The sequence below is a fragment of the Mustela lutreola genome, chromosome 10 (assembly GCF_030435805.1).
Source record: "Mustela lutreola isolate mMusLut2 chromosome 10, mMusLut2.pri, whole genome shotgun sequence".
NCBI classification, from domain to species: Eukaryota; Metazoa; Chordata; class Mammalia; order Carnivora; family Mustelidae; genus Mustela; species Mustela lutreola.
This window is the reverse complement of record NC_081299.1, coordinates 61,626,750-61,647,867: the sequence shown is the minus strand read 5'-3', so window position 1 is coordinate 61,647,867 and position 21,118 is coordinate 61,626,750. Positions and strand designations below refer to the sequence as shown.

The 21,118-nt window shown below is 34.3% G+C and overlaps 1 protein-coding gene across 4 annotated transcripts in view; it reads right to left on the bottom strand.

The window, feature by feature from the left end:
• Positions 1-4,327, bottom strand: part of TNNI3K (TNNI3 interacting kinase) — a 319,782-nt gene extending 315,455 nt beyond the window's left edge. For 2 of the 4 annotated variants that reach the window (XM_059135899.1, XM_059135898.1), the window contains exons 1-2: positions 4,154-4,327; positions 3,456-3,564 (exon numbers count right to left, since the gene is read on the bottom strand). In XM_059135899.1, coding sequence (XP_058991882.1) covers positions 3,456-3,564; positions 4,154-4,193 — 149 coding nt within the window. In that variant the 5' untranslated portion in view covers positions 4,194-4,327. The remainder of the gene's footprint in view (positions 1-3,455; positions 3,565-4,153) is intronic. The other 2 variants (XM_059135897.1, XM_059135896.1) reach the window with 2 other exon arrangements.
• Positions 4,328-21,118: the final 16,791 nt, after the last annotated feature.

Sequence of the window (21,118 nt, the reverse complement as noted above, 5' to 3'; positions counted from 1 at the left end):
TATACCAGGAGATCATGTATGTGAGTTAACAGAAGCCTTGGTGGACAATGATGTGGAAAATCTCTTTTAATGAATGAATGTATTATCTACCTGGAATGCCAAAGAGAACTTGTTAGCAAACAAAAACAATAAAAACTCCCCAAACCTCCCAAATCTGTGTTTATACCAGTGATCCTCCACTTGTGACTCTGGTGTTAAATGCCTCTTTTTGGACATCTTTACCATTCTCCTCTTATTTATATGTTTAGAGAAAGCCTGATGTCATGAGGCATAACACAGTTGTTCATCACAGAAGCACTCCTTACATTATGTAAGGCATGGATAAAGATGAGAAAGAAAAAGGCTCTACATTTATGTAATACCCAAAATGTCCCAGATACTTAAATGTAATCTCATATAATACTATGCTTCATCTTCCTAAATGCTTTAAAATTTTGGTGTGGGAATCAATGGGTTAGACAATTTATATTCTCAGCACTCCATTCTTTTCTTTCCTTGTCATCCATCATTTTATTTTAGAGAAAAGAAAAATCCTCAGAACTTTGCCCTCGGCATGACTGACTTTCTTTCCCAGTGATGCTATCTGTCTTAATGGAATCAGACAGAGTGCTCTGTTTATGTTTGTTTGTTTGTTTGCACCCTTGAATCTCTGTAGACCATACTAGTTGCCTGCTTTCTCTTCTCATGTTCCTTAACCCTTCACCAATATCACTTCAGGCAGAGTTTTCACAACAACTTGAATATCTTTCTAGAAGTAATTTTTTAGAAGTATCATTTTTAGCATGCAAAAATATTATCTGAGGAGTTTGTTAAAAATTCAGGTTTCTGGAAATCATCCCCAGAGATTCTGATTCATTTGATATGGAATGGAACCATGGAATCTAAAATTTTATCAAGCACTGTTGGTTACTCTACTGTAGGCAGCTCTTAGCCCTTGGAGAAACATGATTCTAAGCTGGGGATAATCTTCTCCTTAGCTTCATTATTATCACTTTTGGTTAATGGGACATTTCTGTCACTTCCTCAATGGCTTCAGCACCAGACTGCCAGTCCTCTTTTCCATAAAATGCCCTACTATTATTCTTAGGAAAATTGATATCTATTTTGACGAGCCTTCTAGTACTGTCGCCAAATCCCTTTTGATCACAATCTTTAAAAGTTAGATTTCAAATTTTGGCATCATATTGAATTATTCTAACATTTCACATTTTTACTTTTGAAAACATATTAAAACATTTAATATTTTCATATTAAAACATTTAATCCTAATTTTCTTACTTTCTAACTTTTAAAAAACTATTTGATTCTTCTACTAGATAATAAAGTTTTCAGTCTTTCTATCTACCCCTATTTATCCAATCATAATAATAGAAACTTCCAATTATTCCATGCCTACTGTGTGTTAGGCCCTCACCTCAGTACTATTTTGCAAATACCTGTGAGCTTATTATTAACCTCATTTACAGATGCAAAGGAGGCTCAACAAAATTAAGGAACATATCCAAGGTTACATAGTTTGTAAATAAAAGAAACTGGGTTTAAAACTATGTTTGCATCACTGTAAAACCATTACACTGAGTGACATAATTTTCCTACTCAATTTAGACAAAATGGTCGAGACATTTTTTCTTCTTGACTCCTCTAGACTTTCCATGGTACTAGTAGGAAGACCTCTCTCAGTAGTCAGCTGACTAGTAGAATGACCTCTCTCAGTAGTAAGCTGACCAAATTAGAGTTCCAGCACTTACTAGTCATACGATCTTGATAAGATATTATGTCTCTAGTCCTTAGTTTATCATCCATCAGAATTCATATTTATCACACAGAGTCATGGTGAGAATTACCAAATGTCTTGTATTTGGTGGGTCTGGAATGAAAACTTGAATATAGTTAGCACAATAAATTCTGAACTATATTCTTCCTGACACTGTTTCCTGCTTCTCACCCTAATACTAATTAGTAAAAGGAAGGTAACATTAATCATATAGTGGAAATGTAGGAAAAATCAGCTATAGCAGAAGCTGTTAAAAACAATGGTCTGTTGTTGAGGGAGTATGAGAGAAACCTATATCTCAAGCCTATTGTTAAACTTAATCCTTAAAAGGATGTCTATTTAAATAAGCCTTGACATACCTGCACAGTACTTCTTAAATTAAAAAAATAAATTAATAAATGAGTTTTTGAGTTCTTGAAGTTGAGGAAAATCTCTTTAGGTTTAACCACATTTCATTCAGCATATTTATCTGAGTCAATAAGAACTATAGGATTTATGATTAAATTCTACATTTGCATCTCTTCTCCAAAAAAATAAATATGTATGTATAAATCTATTATACCAGTGTCAGTCAAATCTCTACAGGAATTTGAAAAGTTTTCCCATAACTGATCATGTTCAAGTACTTGCAAAAGTCAGTCCAGGATATCTCATCATGAGTATCAATACTGATTTATCATTTTGGGCCAAATTAACACAGAGGATCAACTATTTCCTAAATTATAAATTAATTACCTGAAAAAGCCTTATTAATCCACAATTTCATATAAACGATATTATACATGGATAACTTTAATTGCCAGTTACGTGAACTTTGTATATTTACTATAGCTGAAATTTAGGTGAAAAATATGTCATTTGGTCAGTGCTTCACACTTGTTTTCCAAGTAAAATAGAGGGAGTTCTTTGTCACAAGTACATTAGATAAGTAACGCAGGTAAAAGTCAACATGGCTGATTGGCCTGCATGGAAGTTTCCTCAGTCAGGCAGCTAACTTACACTGACCCTCCAAAATGCATCTAGTTTTTCAATGCCAGATTCAATTTCTCCAGAAGGTTGCTTGTGTATAGAAGGGTCCTGCCCCTCTTTTTTGAACATTTTGTGTCTTCCAAGGTTGTGACACTATGCCAGATTATTTTTCTCTTGTTATCATGAACAAAACCCACTAAAAGCTTGAAGCCGGTATTACACAGTGTTATATGATTGTTCAGGGGCAGAATCATATTCAGTTCCATTAAGGGACAGCCTCTGAATGTCGAGAGAACAGAAGGTTTGTTAAAATTGGACTTATCCTAGTAGTTCAAAAAGAACAGCATGGCCAATATTCTACCATCATTTGGGAAGAGAAATCTTGCTTTTTGTTGCTGGCATGGCTTACAAGAAAGACCTAATTCCAGGAAAGATTATTCCAATCAGCAACAGCTTGTATTCAAAAGTCAGCCCTTATACGCCTCTCTTTTTAAACTTTAGCAATGGAAGCATGTAAGTCAATTTTTTAGGGAGATATTTGCATTTTAGGGCTATATGAATGGTCAAGAAGGGCCAACCTTATATTTTAAAGCCAAACATGCCTGATTACATCTGAGATTCTGTGGGTTGTGTTTTTAAATATACATGTATCTAAAACAAGGTAATTAATAAAGATACTTATACCAAGAAAAATTAACTCTGAGAACTTTACCTAAATATGTGCCTTAGTTCTGCAAGTTCTTTTTCTTTGATCCGCAGGTCATCTTCTAATCTTCCTATTATAATAACATAAGATTCACTGACTTTCTTCTTCCATTCATCTAGTAAAGAAAAACAAATGGGACTGATTCATAGCTGTGCTTTGCAAAAAGCAGACACAGATCATAACATACAAGTAATTAAAACTCAGTTTTTTATTCTAAATTCTACAATACTTAATTTAAATTACTGATTGTGAGCTTAAAATACAGATGTTTATATCTAAAATGCAATCATATTATAGTAATTAAGAACCCATTTGATACTGGATAATATATTTACATAAAAGAATATATTTGCTTTATTTCATTTGATTTTATTGCATTTTAATTATATCAATCTCTAGTTCCTAGACAAAAGTTTTTAGGTTTCAAATACTTGGTATTTAAGATATAATTCTAAAATCTCTATATTCAGCAGTATTCCTAGGAACATTTTACCTAAAAACTAATATATTTTTGTAAGAAATTTTGTGTTTTCTTTAAAAATCTTGCAGAGAAAAATAATTTGAGTTCAGACAATCTTCTCAACAGTTTCATATAACACATTGTCATTTCCTCCATGTAAAAATTAACAGATACTCCAATGATGTGTTATTATCTATAACTACTATTTGAAACATGTTATATTTAAGGATATAAAAATAATTACCAGTGCAAGTTTGGGTTGGTCTAGATTTATAATTTCCCATTTGTTAGAAGTTTCTTCTTTTTCCCAGTGCAGTTCCTCAGGTTACAAGATTCCAAGTTCAAGTGCAGTGACAGTCCAGTTGAAAAATACTTTGATAGTCTGGCTAAAAATAAGCTGACTGCCAAATGGAATGTCATGCAACAATGACAAAGAACAAAACAGTTTGTACTTTCAAGGGTGAAATCATAAAGGGAACTAATCAGTCTGTTTAAAACAGCTGTATCAAAAATAAATAGCAAATGTTTCAATAGGATTATTTACCTCCATCAACTGATTATCTATCCATGCAGAGCTTCATGAGACAATTAATAGGTAAATCTAGAAAGTCGTTCAGTTACATCTGAGGTTCACAAACAGCTATTAAAACTATATAGAGCTCCTCCCTAATCAGTTTCCCCTGAGTTAAAGTAATGCCAGTTGGAAAAGAGTGACTGGTGATGGAATTCCCCTCTCTCTATATAAATACTGGGAACCCATACCCTCTGACATGCTACTAATAGAAATAAGTGTAAGTATTGCCTATATTAGAAGTATAAAATTATAAGAAGAAATTCTCAACAAAGACCATGATTAAATTTTACCTGTGGTGATTATGTTGAACACCATAAGAATCATAGATAAAATAAAATCTAAGACACTGATTCTACAAACGACAATTCATAAAATAACAATGACGAGAGCAATATTGTGAATAATAAAATTGAATGCTTCTTGTGTGATAGATACTAGTCTGAGTGCTTTAAATACATTTTGTCATTTATACCTCATATGTTGCAAGATTCTGCAGGGTATATATATCATTCCTATATTATGGATGAGAAAATCCAGATTTGCTAATAGGCGGACGAGTCTGGATTCCATTCTGGGTCTATATATTTCTGAAGTTCAAGGTAGATATTATTATTGTTAAAGTCTCCCATAATTCTTCTTTCATTCACCTTCCATTTACTTCATTGGGTTCATTTCTCTTGGCCTGCATATTTCCACTGATATAAATGAACTCAGGGCATGATGTAGGAAAAATGGAAAACATAGAAAAGTTATCTGATTTTTAACTATGTATTTCTTTTGTATAATATAATTATACCTAGAGGATATAGATTTTGATCTTGCAATTCACCTCCAGAGGATATAGTTTTAGTGTAACAGGTATGAATGTCACATTTATTATAGTTTAATATTCAAATCGTTTGTCTTTTTGAAGTAAATGCTAAGGTAAATTTAGGATTCCCCACACCTTTTTCTCAGCAAAGGTAATCTATGCTCCAGAGAGTGGGCTTCCATACCTATCAGATATAGCTAGAGAAGTAGATAATCTGACTTCAAGGACATCTCTATCCACCCACAGATAAAATTTTCCTTATCTCTCTTCATCAGTATATGTGATCAAGGCTTTTGCTGTTTGTTATTCTGTGGGGGCTTCTGGTTACTTGTTCTATGCATTCTGCATTTTCCTTGTTTGAAGGCCAGTTGCACCTGCTTTCCCTTAGCACTTATGAGACACATATCTCCTCATGTCAGATTGTCTTTGCTGTCCCCAGACAGACAGCCTTTAGGCTCATTGGCCTAGGCACCTGACTTCCTCAAAGCTTGGTATTGAAGACCAAGTATTTAGTATAGTCCTGAACGTCATACTGGGTAGTCTTCTTTAAGAAACTTGTAGTGTAGCCTTGGGAAATAGTGCACAAGCTCGCCCTTCTTTCAGACTTCCCTAAAACAATCCATGGTTTCCATATTGTGAATCCAGAGGGTCAGATATGGGAAGCAGAACTGCAGACCTTAAGAACACCTAATCTATTTTTTCTGATCTTTTTTTTCTTTCTCTATCTCAAGTCTTACACCAGTATGTGTGTGCATGTGTATATGTTTACTGCCTATACCAATTGAAGGAAAACCTAGTTATTAGATTATTTTGCATTATTTTTCAATTTCCTATTTATAATACAAATTTGATGCATTAATTTTTAGGACTTTTCCTTTTGATTTTCAAAAATAGTTTTATTCTTTCAGAAAGGCTGGTTCTTACAAATGAAAGCTTTGATTTTCAAAAGCTACAATTTGTGCTATTAGTTTATAAATCCAATCAGCAACTCAACTGAATCTTGTTATACTCTGAAGCAATAAATTTTGTCCCCTCCCCCCAAAAAGGTAGGATAACAACATAAAAATTTGGGAAATGGTAACCCCAATACATAAAATATTTAATGTTATTAAACTATAACAATTCTCTACTTTCAGAGGAACAAAATCTACAAGCCACTTCTAAGAATATGAGTTTAGGTCATGGGTTAAGGGCAGTGGAGTAATCCTCCTGCATGCCTTCTGGAAGGTGAAGAAAAGGCTGGAATAAGCAAATGACCCAGGATAATATCTTTCACTTTTCTTTCCTAAGGGATGTAGGAGGGAATCCACATGGAATCAGGAAATATTCTCCTCACTACTGAATATATTTCTGTAAAAATTACTTCTTTCTATGTTGAGTTGGCCAAATGCTCTAGATTGAATCCTACTCTTCACCGTTCTGGACTGCCAAAAGTTCAAAAAGCATGTTATTTCATACATTATCAAAAACACAGGGACGCCTGGGTGGCTCAGTTGGTTAAGCAGCTGCCTTTGGCTCAGGTCATGATCCCAGCGTCCTGGGATCGAGTCCCACATCGGGCTCCTTGCTCCACAGGGAGCCTGCTTCTCCCTCTGACTCTGCCTTCCACTCTGTCTGCCTGTGCTCACTCTCGCTCTCTCTCTGACAAATAAATAAATAAAATCTTTAAAAAAAAAAAAAAAACACAACCTAATTACAAAAATGGTAAACTTCTCAAACTTTAGTGGGTGTAGATGCCACCTAAGGATCTATGCAAAAAAAAAAAAAAAAAAGAGAGAGATAGGGTTACATCCCTAGAAATTCTTATTCAGTAAGATCAGTACAAGGGCCAAGGAATCTGAATTTCAACATGAATGCTTAGTGATTCTAATCACTCAGGTAAATGCTACCCAAGGCATACTTTGAAGAGCACCATTTTAAGGTTGCTTAAAATGTCTTTGAATGTCTTTGAATTCAATGTAAGAGAAGAGAGAATAAAACACTGTAGTAAAGAAAAAAAAGAAGATTGTTTAGATTCTCAGAGTTTTATTCTATGGAAATCACTAGGGCAATAGATGATTTGGCTATATGGCATTCTGGAAAAGGCAAAACTATGAAGACATTGAAAAGATCAGTGGTTGTTGGAGGAACAGGGAAGGGAGAGGAATGAATAGGTGGAGAACAAGAATTCTTTAAGGTAGTGAAATTATTCTGTATGATAATGTAATGGTAAATACTTGGCATTATACATTTAGAAAAACTCATAGAACTATAAATCACAAATGTTAACTACGGACTTTAGTTAATAATAACATATCATTATTGGTTCATCAATGGTAACCAAAGTAACCACAATAATTTAAGATGCCAATAATAGAGGAGACTGAGGAGGGTGGTAATAAAGAGTATATGTGAACTTTCTGTACTTTCTGTTCAATTTTTCTGTAAATGTAAAACTTTTAGTAGAAAAGTCTAACAATTTTTAAAAATTAAGGAAAAATGTAAAATAAATAAGACCTAAAATAGTAATTTCTTAACAAGATCATTTGAGCTTGTCAAGGAATATTTATAACTTATAAGGAAAAGCCTTCTCAAAGGAATATATGACTCATAGTAAGCAATTTTTCTTTCATACTTTTTTTTCATTCAAAATGTCAGGGGAGATTTAGTAAATACCTTAGTTCTTCAACTATTCCTTTTTGACCAACCTCCATGTTCTACTGAATTGCCTAAATATAATGTTAATGTCTCCATCTTTTCAAATGATTTATCAGACCACTTCAGCACATACATAGATATGTTCTAATACTCTTTCAATAAGCCTATTTACATTCTTTCTGAATTCCTTTATTTTGGGTTCATATTATTTATTTATCCTATCTACACTTGTGCATCTGCTATTTATATTTCATACAAGTCTCTTTATAAATATTTAAAAGGATGATCTCAAGATGAAAAATATAAAAACTGACCTTGACACTTCTACCTTTATGATTCCAACAGATAAATTATAAAGGGACATGGATCCCATGAAATCAAACTGATGCCCTTGGAACAATTCTTAACAAATTTAGGAATATGAGTTCATTTACACTTAAAACCTAAATTGTTCTTTCACTGTATATGAGTTCTTATTAATATGTTCCCAAAGTTTAGGGAAGCTTAGATTGTTGATGTATTATATCTAGTTGATAAGCAATTAAGAGAATTATTGCTTTAAACATAGAATTACTAATTGGTATATATCTAGGCTTTTTCCTTGTGTTTAATAAACATAAAATTCCTCCTATTAAAACAAATTTTTAAAAAATATTTTATTCATTTATTTGACAGAAAGAGAGAAAGCAGGGGGAATGGTAGGCAGAGGGAAAGGGAGAAGCAGGTTCCCTGCAGAGCAGGAGGAGCCTGCTGTGAGGCTTGATCCCTGAACCCCAGACCATGACCTGAGCTGAAACGAGTCATTTAACCAACTGAGCCACTCAGGCACCCTAAACACAAACTTCTAAAGGAAATTTGGGTATTGTCTAAGATAAAATTATTCAATTAAAAATTATTTGATCAATTTCCTTTTAAGCATAAATTTCCACATTTAAAGAAGTATAATTTGTAAGATTCTTATTTTTTTTTAAAGATTTTATTTATTTATTTGACAGAGAGAAATCACAAGTAGACGGAGAGGCAGGCAGAGAGAGAGACAGGGAAGCAGGCTCCCTGCTGAGCAGAGAGCCCGATGCGGGACTCGATCCCAGGACCCTGAGATCATGACCTGAGCCGAAGGCAGCGGCTTAACCCACTGAGCCACCCAGGCGCCCCTGTAAGATTCTTATTAAACAAGTTTCCTTTCTTTTCCACTAGAATACCTGAAGGATGTTGGATGGAGCTATAAATTACCATTATGAATCTGAACATTACTGAGGTAATATTTCAATTAATTCTTTAAAATGAATAGGACTTGACAGTATATAAGAATGAAAATAAAGGTAAAAAATCAATTTTGCAGTAATTTAAACAGGTGTTCTCAGTATCCCAAGATGTGAGGGTATATTAAAGAAAGAAAAAAAGTATATTGCTATTTTTGTTTCCTATATACTATGACTATAAATGCAAAAATCTTAATTTTTCCTTTGCCTTCCTTTGTTGGGGTAAACATGAAGTAAAGTTTATTAAAGAATCTAAATCAACAGAAATGAGTCACATCTCTGTCACTGGCTAAAACTTTTTTTTCCAAATTGATGGGGCTTCTTTCAATTGTCCGTTCTGCTCTTTATTGGTGGATTGATTCATCTATTTGCTCAGTAAGCATGTATTATACCATGTAGTCCAAAGTACATGGTATAATGGGGGCCAGGGAGAGACACATACACAGGCAATTTCAATAAAACATTTGTCCTATGATAGATATATAATTGATTGTTAACGAGAAGGTACATATAATAAAGCCTAGATTCCACTTAGAAAAAACTATAATTAAAACCATCAGGATAATATAAACTTCATGACACAAGCCATTTCTACTTTCCTTTTATCCTTCTTTCTCCCTTCCCGAGTCAACTGGCCTGCTAAGAAAATAACACTATGTCATAATTAATAGTTCCATTAATAAATTATTGTCTTTAGGCATAACACTTCCATGCCTGGGATTTGTCATTTAAAAGTCAAACAAATAATCTCTGGCCATACCACTCTGAATGCACCTGATCTCTTCTGAAAATCAAACAAATAAACAAAGAATAAAAAGGGGAAGAGGGAAACAAATACAGTTCTAGTTACATTGAGTTTTCTTGTTACTTACCAATTATCCACTTGGGGCTATTCCTAAAAAATGAACAGAAAGCTAATTTAATGTAGGTTGAGCAAATTACTTACAGGTTCAAAAAGTGGATTTAAAAAACATGTGGTTGTTAGAAAGCCTGCAGAGTGATTCCATATGACCAGTTCTTTGCTTAGTCCCTCTAAGCAGAAACAATCTCAGTAAGTAGTCTGTCCAAGCACAGTTAATCATTATTTCTTATTATATCTCGTCCTGTATCTTTTTAGTGGAAGAATGGTGATAAGAGTTATCATGCTATACACTTGCATGCCATCCTCCTGCAGTTCTATATCATACAGTGCCAAAAATGGCATCAGTCTTTGGCATGTACTCAGAAGTTCATGATCCCCCTTCTGTTCACATAGCCCAGCTCAGCATCCCACCAATTAGAACTGACACTGACTCAACTTAACATTTTCTATCCATTTTATACCCTAGTTGTGGAACTAGACTGGGTCCCTTCACAGCTGAAATTTCATGTACATACAATCTTGAATGTCCTGAAGAAAAATTAAAAAGGATTGCTATGGTTAAGTTAGTGCGAAACTGTTGGGGATACAAAAGAGTCAATTTGGGGGCACTTGGGCTTCTCAGTCAGTTAAGGGTCTGCCTTCAGCTCAGGTCATGATCCCTGGAACCCTACCAAGGGCTCCCTGCTCAGCAGGGAGTCTGCTTCTCCTTCTGCTTCTGCCCCTAATTCTCACTCATATTCTGTTTCTCATTCTGCTCTCTCTCTCAAATAAATACATAAAATATATAAAAAATAAAATAAAAAGTCAATTTTTACTCACAGTTCTGTTAATGGATTAATCCATTTGGTGGGGTGAATCAATGGAAAGCACAGTTTATAGGGCCACACAGCTTTGATTTCTTGTTGTAGACATTATTCTCCCTGAAGATAATTATTAGGGGACTTGTTATAGCAAAGTAATATTAGAGTACATCCTAATGTCAGCACACTTTTGATAATAAACACAAGTTTCCAATTTTATATAGTCAATATATGTCATAATAAGTTTGTGTCTTATTTTACTGGTATCCAAATAATATACCCTTCCCACTTGATATTCAAATTTAATAATCTAAGTGTGTGTGTGTGTATATATATATACACACACACACTTAAAATATATAAAAATTAATGATTTCAATTAGAATTTATGAACAAATTACATGTTTTCTTTACAATTTTACTCCTTTTCTTAAAATGGATTATCAAGAGTAGACCATAATTGTTGCGAATTTCAAGATAATTTGTTTTCATGGAGAGTCATTTTCAGAAGTTAACATTGCATTTAACTGCATTTAAAGTAAGTGTGTATTGCAGTTTCCCTAGTCTGGTAATATGGAGAGTGACTGCCTCTACTGTTTTTGCCCATACCACTCATGAAAAATCATATTAAGAATTCAACTGAGATGTTAGCACCTCTGAGGAGCCTTTATAATTCCATAAACTATTTAGACCACCTTTTCCTTGATGTTCTCACTCTATCTAGTTCTCTGATTTGCCTCTTGACTCCATAATTATGGTCACTTGAGGTCTATGCCAATGTTAAAAAATGTGAACTAGACTTAGTTAAGTTTAAAAACCTTTAAAAACTGTCCTCAATGGAAGAGATTCATGTTTGGAATTACAACGTGGTAGAAACTGTTAGAAGCACCTCCTTCCTCCCCAAGGATTCCCCACTTTCCCCACAGTACAAACCCTACCATTTAAGATCAACACCTTTTGAGAGCTAAAATAATTGATGCAGACACTTCTAACTTGGGTGTCTCTGATGCCTAGGTTTATTAAGTCATGGCAGAATATACTGGAGTTAAATTCCAAATCTCGAGTCTAATTGTTAAAGTTGGCTTACTATATGATTACCATTTCCTAACTGCTGTCCAGAGTTGCCCAAGTTGAGGTGTGGATCTGATTAAACAAATAGTAACCTAAACTTGTTCCCTTTTTTACTATTCATATATGCAGCCAGAGAAGTGATGGAGTCTGTGGGGAAGGGTCACAAGGCATTTGGAATTTGTGAGGGTTTTAGGCATATCAGAATAAGAGATAAATGCATGCCATCAATTGAGGTTTAACAAATAAATTCTATCATCATCTCTCTGAAACTTTCATTTCCCATGATGCTGAAAACCAACTTATTTAGGTACATAGTAGTTAACTTGTTAGCTAATCACAATAGTTATCTACAGATCCTCTAAAGACCACACTATCTCTCTTTGAACTATTCCATAATTCTCATTTCTTCTACTGAGTCTGGACCTGCATTAATCTGCAAAACACCTAAAGATAATATATTGGGGCTACATCCTTTAAAGTTATTAGAGGCAGCTGTTATACCTGTTCCTTTCTGATGACCAAGTACCTTTTTATTTGGCCAGTATGTACAATTCCATATGTGTGTAAATAGTATATATACATAAGTATGCATACATTACATACATAGGTACACTATATATGTATATACATTATATCTATCACACATATATACATATCTACCTATCTATCTGGTCCAATAACAGCAGGAAAATAAAACAAACTGACTCTACAAAGTAGATTCTGATGCTGTCAAATGGATGGTGCAGAAAACCACATACTATACAACTTCAGAAAAGGAAAGGGTTACACTGGGCTGGCTGTAGAAGTTTTTTGGGCATGGCATGACTTGAAATAGGTCTTGCTGCTTGAGAAGCTTTAAAAATCTTGGAACAGAAATGACTATTTTAAGTTTGAACATATGATAAAATGAGAACTTGAACACAATTTAAATCATATCACTTTAAAGGATTCAGAGAAATTATTAAGATAATGTTCATTAAAATGTCTATTATTGCTTATACAATAAAACAAACAAAACTGATGAGATCAAAGTAACTTAAACTTCAATTTGGATTCTTTTTTTTTTTTTTTTGAGACAAATAATTGATGAGATTAAGTTAGGACAAGTCATAAATAGCAAATGGCAAACAAATCACATAAAGTGGCGGCAACAGGAGGAAACAGAAGGAGGAAAAATAGCAAGAGTTTCAAAAGGAATAAAAAAGCAAACCAACATTGCTTGGAAAAACTAAAAAACCCCCGTAATTATCAGAGGAGAGAAGCACTTGGGGACGTAGTAGTGTTCTATCAGTGAGAGGACTCATGGTATATTATGTCAAGAAACATACTAAGGAAAGTGAGTGGTTTAGACAGAAGCATCATGTTACAAAGAGGATCATAAAAGTTTTTAACATAAGTCTACTGAAATTACATTTGAAATGCAGTGTTCAATGCAGGACACCTACCTCATTATTATAGAAGAAAGATCATAGAAAAAAAGTTTTTCTCGGATATGCAGTAAGGGGTTATGAAATATATTTATCCTAGCTAAAGGGAATGACTGAACATATTTTCTAAGTGCTCCTTTAATCCATTAAATTTTCCTAGATATCATAATTAAAATAGGCAGCATATTATCATCCATTTAGATGGTGTTTTATTTGTTTGCTTTTGTTTTAATTTGACAAAGGCTTTCCAGGGGTCCCTGGGAGGCTCAGTCAGTTAGTGTCTGCCTTTGGCTTGTGTCATGATCCCAGGGTCCTGGGACTGAGCCCTGCCATGGAGTCATGTCAGGGCTCTTTGCTTAGTGGGGAGTCTGCTTCTTTCTCTCCCTCTGCCTGCTCTCCCCCTGCTTGTGCACCCTTTCTCTCTCTGTCAAATAAATAAATAAAAATCTTTAAAAAAAAAGAAAAAAGAAAAAGGCTTTCTAGTAAAGTTTTATCAATCCATTCCAGACTCACACGGACCAGTGGCCCCTAGTGTTTGTATATCTTGACTTTTGGCTTAATGCAGATCACAATGAGTTAACAGTAGAGCTAGGAACCAAACTAAAACACTGTCCAATTTTTATACTTTGCCCTGTGTTGAGCTTTATGCTTAACTAGAAAATTATGTTCTGTTTTTATTCACTGGAAAACTTTGAAGATGATTTCATTGCTTTAGCTAATGTCTGATTATGGGCTATAAAATATGCATTTATGTAAGTATTTTTGTTGTTACTGTTATTTTTTCTAGCAAGAGCCATGAAAGAAAAGGTTTATGCAGTGTAGCTAACTACATAAACACATTCTTTTGCTCTTTAAATCAGATTTATATAATAATGTTGTATGTGGTGTCATTTCTATATCAATAAAAAAGCCACCTGCATACTGAATTTTTAGTTCAGCACAGATGATGATAAAGTCTTGTAAAGACAAAAGGTAGCTATTCATGTCTAAACAAAAACATTTCCCAGAAATATGTGTTTAAAGAGAATATAAAATATAGGATTAAACACTAAAGTTTTGAAATCTATTTTTTGAAGTTCAGAGTAAATAAACTCCTGTGAAATATCCATATTATGTTAATATGCTTGTGAGCTTTCTCTTTTCCAGTTCTCTTATTTCAGTTCTACAGTGTTGTCTTTGTACACTACTTATGGTTAGGCAAAGTTATCACATGGACCACCACCCTCCCTTAATTTATAGTGTTTTACTAAGAAGTGATCTGTGGGAAGACATTGGATTTTTATTTTTTTATTTAAAAAAAATTTGTTTGCTTTCTTACTCCTTACTGTCAAAAAGTCAACTTTGTCATTTGGTAGCCAAATACTGGAATAATTACCCCCACTTCTCTCTCTCTCTCTCTCACACACACACATGCACACACACATACACACACACATACACACATAACTATACTACCTTCTCTACTCTCTGGGATAATTGACTCTCCTTAATTTATGAAAGGTACATGAACATTTTTATGAAGGACTATAAATTAACCTAAACTTTGGGTATTTCCCCAAGCAGCTCCTTCTTACACACACTACACTTCAGACCGGGCTTCTTTTAGAGCCTCTCCTATCAATATTCACTAATGCTATTTCCATTGTTTACTCTTTCTTCTTCTGTCCACCTCAAAAACAAACAAAAAACCCCATAAGCATGTCATTTTTTATTATTCCTTCAGATCCTGGTATAAATTTTACTTTCTTGAGAGGCCTGTCCTGATCATGTACCTTTTGTTAGTCCCTTATGCTGACTGCCCTTCAGGACACCTGGTAGTTTGTTTATTATAGCTCTAGTCACAAGTTACTACCATTACTTTTTTTTCCCCTGCCTTGTCATTTGCTAGACTAAAAAACCCTGAGAGCAATGAAAAATGCCCTACTATCTAGAAAAGGCCCTGACACATAATTAACATTCAATATATATTTGATAATTTGAAGTTAGAGAAGTGGTCTATATTATTTGTTATAAACAATAATCTTATCCCTGAAGAAATATATACCCATTTCCTATTTCAAGGCACATACACTGAACAAAACCTTTTGTCTGCATATGCATAAAGACATAATTTATGCATCATATAAATGATAATAGAAGACTGATATTTAGATGCTAAATATTAAAAATATTGATGAACTAAAATAATATAAGAGCAAACATAGTCATTTTAGGGAAAATCTTGAACCCAAAAATATAACTGGAATGTGGAATAAATTTTTGTCTTGTGTAAGTTGGAAAACCACACATATTTGCTCTTAGGTTCCAAAGAATCAGAAGGTCTCCCAAGGCACCCATGGATTGGAGATTCTTAGATGGGATCTTGGACATATTAAGCAGAACTTCCCCCAAAACTTCTTTATTCTTCAGATTATGGATCAACCAGAAGTAAATCTGTTATTCTTTACTCCAGACTAAAGGAATGGTATAATAGGTTCCTTTGGTATTAAGCAAAGCAAGAGAAGTGAAAAAGTAAGTAAAACAAGATCCCTGAGAAATTATGGCCATAAATGCACTCACTACAGATTTGTCCTCTGGATATGCAAAGCCTGGTAGGCTACAAACCTAAGGTGAATTTCTATAAAACTGTTCTCAACTGGTAATGCCTCTCCAGTCTCCTGACAGAAGCAAATGCCAATGTTCGAGGAAGGTCCTTTCATTTTAGGCCATAGAGAACTCGTGCAGATACTTTAACAAGGACAATGAGCAGCAAATAATCAAAGTTAATCAGACATACAAGAAAGCATAGCAACATGAGCTGAAAAATCAGGTTCAGAAGCAGATCCACACTAATTTCTGATAGTAGTACTATCAAATACAGTTTATAAAACAACTGTGCTTGTTTACCATAGTTAAAGGGAAAAAGAGCAAGAATGAGAGAGAAATAACAATGAAAAATGTATCTCTAGAGAACAGGAAGCTCTAAAAAGAGAAAAGAAGATTTCAATGAAAAAAATACTCTGAATTGAAAAATAAGAAAAAAAATCAGGAAGTTCTCATTTCATCTTTCCCAAAATATTTTTAAGAAACAATGATTAAATTATGTTTTTATGTCTAATTCACATCTGGAATTTCAACCTGAAAAGAAAAACAAAATATATGCACCCTCAAAAAATACTGATCAACTTAATAATAAATGGCAACAGTTTTATTGTGTTATACATTTGAAGTTTTAGAGACCTAGCAAATTAGTTTTAAAAAAAAATTCATAAAGTTTATCTCTCTTCTTTACCAATGCCAGCTATTATTGTTTTGTTTTTTGTTTCTTTTTCTTTCTTTCTTTCTTTTTTTTTTTTTTTAAGATTTTATTTGACAGAGAGGCAGGTAGCCAGAGAAGGAACACAAGCAGGGGGAGTGAGAGAGGTAGAAGCAGGCTTCCCATGGAGCAGGGAGCCCGATATGGGGCTCTATCCCAGACCCTGGGATCATGACCTGAGCCAAAGGCAGATGCTTAACAACTGAGCCACTCAATCGCTCCACTGGCTATTCCTGTTTACAACTCCTTATTTCAGATTCCGAATATTTCAGAGACTATTGGGAAGTAACTATATTTATTTTGTCTTAGTAATTTTCAAATACACATGGACTCAAAGCTCAACCCAAAATATGGTTAGCATTAGACACCTGTTATTTCTTGATTCCTTTCTGAAACAAACATTAGAAGTCCTTACTATGATGATGGTGTATTTTGTGTACTTCTTGGAATAAATAATGCACAGGAATCATTCAAATGCATATTCAGTGGGAAGCCATCTGGCTCCATGTGAATTTATGAATATTTTAGCTTGCTCAGCTAGTCAAAAGTAAAATCTGGCACTTGGGATTATCATGTAGATTTGTGACATATATTATAAAAATTTGCTTCTATAAATAAATGATTGACACATTTACTAAAGCATAGTTTCTTTCTTTCATCATGGATTGAGTCCACTTAAACTACGTATGATATTGCATGCTTGGAAGTTTGGAAGTCATCATAATTCAACTTGTATTAGAACATACAATGTTTTATTAAAATAGTTGCATATAAAAAGAATCTTGGCACTGAGTTAGACTTCATAGTTTACTGTAGTGAACACTATGAAGCGGCACCCAAATTTTTTTCCAATAAAGGGCTTATTACCCAGCTACTGGGAATGCTGTCAGTAGAGAGCTTTCAGCCATCAGCTCCATTCACAGACTGCCTCAGCCATGGAGATCTATCTTGCCCAAGATATTCCTTTCCAAGATGTCCATATCTAATGATGATTGATGTGCAGTATAAACTGTAGCTACTCAGGGCCAACTTCAGATACCACTAAAGTGTCATTCAAGAGCCAGAATCCCTCTTGGCATGCGCCTGTCAAGACTGTCATTGGACCTGTATCACAGTTTGACTTCTCCCTTATGTTCAATCCTACTCTGTTACCTCCTTGTACAATTATTAGTCCCAGACTCACTCGTTAAGATATATGCTGCACTCTAAAATTCCATCTCAGATTCTGCTTTCCAGGAAACTCAACCAGCTCTCATTATCTAAACCTACCTCTTACTAAATAGATAAATAAATAAATAAATAAATAGAATAAAAAATTCTTGGAAAAACTCTTGGTAAACTATCTTCCAGTCACTTTGCTTAAACACTTCTGGTATGAGGCATCTCATTTTTTCAGAAGGCAACTCACTGTATTATTGGGCAAAATTATTTCTAACATTGTATAAAATGTTTTCTTCTTTGTAACATCTGTAACAATATAAAATCAACTTCATAACTCTGCTGATTTAATCAGTAATAGATTAAATGATATTCTGATGTATGTTCACAATTTATAGAATTATATTTTTATATTTTTGAGAATTATACTTTGATAATTAGAAATATAGATTTGAGACTTGATAGCACATGGATGATATGAGAATGGATGACATCCCACAGGAGTGAATGTGGACAGAGAAATGTAAATACAAAGACCTGTGACTTTTCAGTGATATGAGGTAAAAATGATGATAAGGAATGAGTTAAGGAGATTTGAAAAGTGACAAATAAATTGGGAAAAAAACAGTAGTATGGGGTTTCTTAAAGCCAAAGATGAATGCATTTCAAAGAAGGAATGATCAATTGAGACAAATGTTGTTAAAGATGAATAAAGATGAGAAGTATGAGGTACTAGAGCGTATCATGCTTAGCGAAATAAGTCAAGCAGAGAAAGACAACTATCATATGATCTCCCTGATATGAGGAAGTGGTGATACAACATGGAGGCTTAAGTGGGTAGAAGAAGAATAAATGAAACAAGATGGGATTGGGAGGGAGACAAACCATAAGTGACTCTTAATCTCACAAAACAAACTGAGGGTTGCCGGGGGGAGGGGGTTTGGGAGAAGGGGGTGGGATTATGGACATTGGGGAGGGTATGTGATTTGGTGAGTGCTGTGAAGTGTGTAAACCTGGTGATTCACAGACCTGTACCCCTGGGGATAAAAATATATGTTTATAAAAAATAAAAAATTAAAGTCTAATTAAAAAAAAAAAAAAGAAGTACGAGGTACTAGATTTATCAAAATAGAAAACACTGGGAAACCTCGGAACAAGTTCAATGAAGTGGGAGTAGGGAGAGAAAGACTAAGCTGGGTTGAAGACTAAATGGGAGCAAAGACATTGGAGAATGGAAGTGCAGATAATTTAATCTAAAATTTATATTGTATAAGGGAGCAAAGAAATGAATAGCTGAAGGAAATGGAGTCAAGAAATAACCTTTTAAAAATTTATTTATTTATTTATTTATTTGTCAGAGAGAGAGAGAGAGAGAGAGCGCACGACAGAGAGCGAGAGCACAGGCAGGGGGAGTGACAGGCAGAGGTACAGGGAGAAGCAGGCTCTCTGCTGAACAAGAAGACCAAAGCAAGACTCAATTCCAGGGCCCTGGGATCGTGACCTGAGCTGAAGGCAGACACTTAACTGAGCCACCCAGGTATCCTGAGAAAGAAAATTTTAATTAGAGGAAAAAAACCAGTATATTTGTGTCCTGATGAAAATGATCCATTAGAGAAGGAAAGCTGTTGAAACTAGATCAAGAGTTAACAGATCATTACTGCAGTGGTATCCTATTCATAAGAATGTAAAGTTACAAAGAAAGCATCACATTTCAATGTGGATTTCTAAATGATGGTGTTTTTAAAAACAAAATGTATGCTCATTTGAGGTTAGACAACCTTAGAAATAATATATTCCCAGAACCCATTTCAAAAGTTGTACTTTCCCTGGAGTGAGAAGAATACTGCCACAAGGACAGAGACAGATTGCAGAAGCCTTATGGAGAAGCACGCTATCATCATGAGTAGGCAATAAAACTGCTTCAAGTTCAGTTGGTAAGAGTGAGCGATCTTAGTTTCTATACACAAAAACTCTCTTCATAGATCCTATTCATAGTGTTAAGTTCAACCTCCTTCCCAATCAATAGGAATCACTATTCAGTAATACTCAGCAGAGGCTATTACTCTGAAAAGGGTTGTAGTAATAAGTGGTCAGTCACTAGTAACAGGGATGATTTTTGGTTGTACTCGTTTCCTTTATGCCCAAATTTCAAAGTTAAAGAAAACATCTGTACAACAGAGATAAATATATATTTATATCTTTAAAGTTCTAATGAAAGTGGATCTTGGTTATGAAAGGTCCTCGGGTTCTCTGATGCTTCTTGATGTGGCCAGTTAGGTATATATCCACCTAGGGTTTGAAATACCCACCTAGAGTTTTCTCTGGAAAGAGTCGAACTGAACAACCCCTAGAATGAGGATTTAAGTTCCCAGAGATAATCTAGCTGATGTGTGTGTATACATAGTGGTACATGTATCACTCCATGTATACACTCCATGTATACATGGAGGAGAGAGAGTTGTCAGACATAATTTTAGATTCAGACATAATTTTAGATTCAATTCAGACATTATTTGTCAGACATAATTTTAGATTCAATAAAGTGACCAGTAAAAAAATTCTTGGTAATGAGGACACTAAAGGACTTCTAAGAACAAGAATAGTTATTGTTTAATTTGCTGTTTTCATTGGTCTAATATATATCCTTCATCAGTGATAGCAATCATCACTGCTATTATTTGGAGATACTTGTGTGCTTGTGTGAGAAGGGCTTTTTTTTTTTTTTTTCTGGAGTGGGATGAAGTAGTAGCTATGGGAAAAGATAGAAAGTCTGAGACTTACAATGACTCAAAGAGTGAAAAACAGGCAGTCAACTCACTGAATTGTGAGAAACTCACATGTAAGCCCACACGGAACTAAATCAACAGAAGTGGAAGCTTAAAGAAAAAAGTGACCATGAAAATATATGCTTTCTAGGAATTCACAGATATTTAGAAGAATTTTAGACCACTATGAGGCTAATAATGGAGGTTGAGTTAATGTTGCCTATATCTAAAGGGGGAAAAATTCCAGCTGCTATATGATTACATAGAGTAAATATGGAAAAGGGGTGTGTGTGTGTGTGTTTGTGCGCGCGCGCGTGCTGAAGAGCTTGCAGACTATTACCAAGCAAAATTCCACAGAAAAAGAAGTACAGAATGTTAAGGAGTAGGATGATTTGCCATCCTGAACAGCAATCTTTAGGAAAGCAAAATAGGATGTAAATACAGATTAAAACAATGCAGCAAGGTTGACATGACCATAATATTCCTTGTCCTTTCAATGCCCAGTAAACTCAATGCCAATCTTTTAAAATATTTTTCTTTTTCAGTC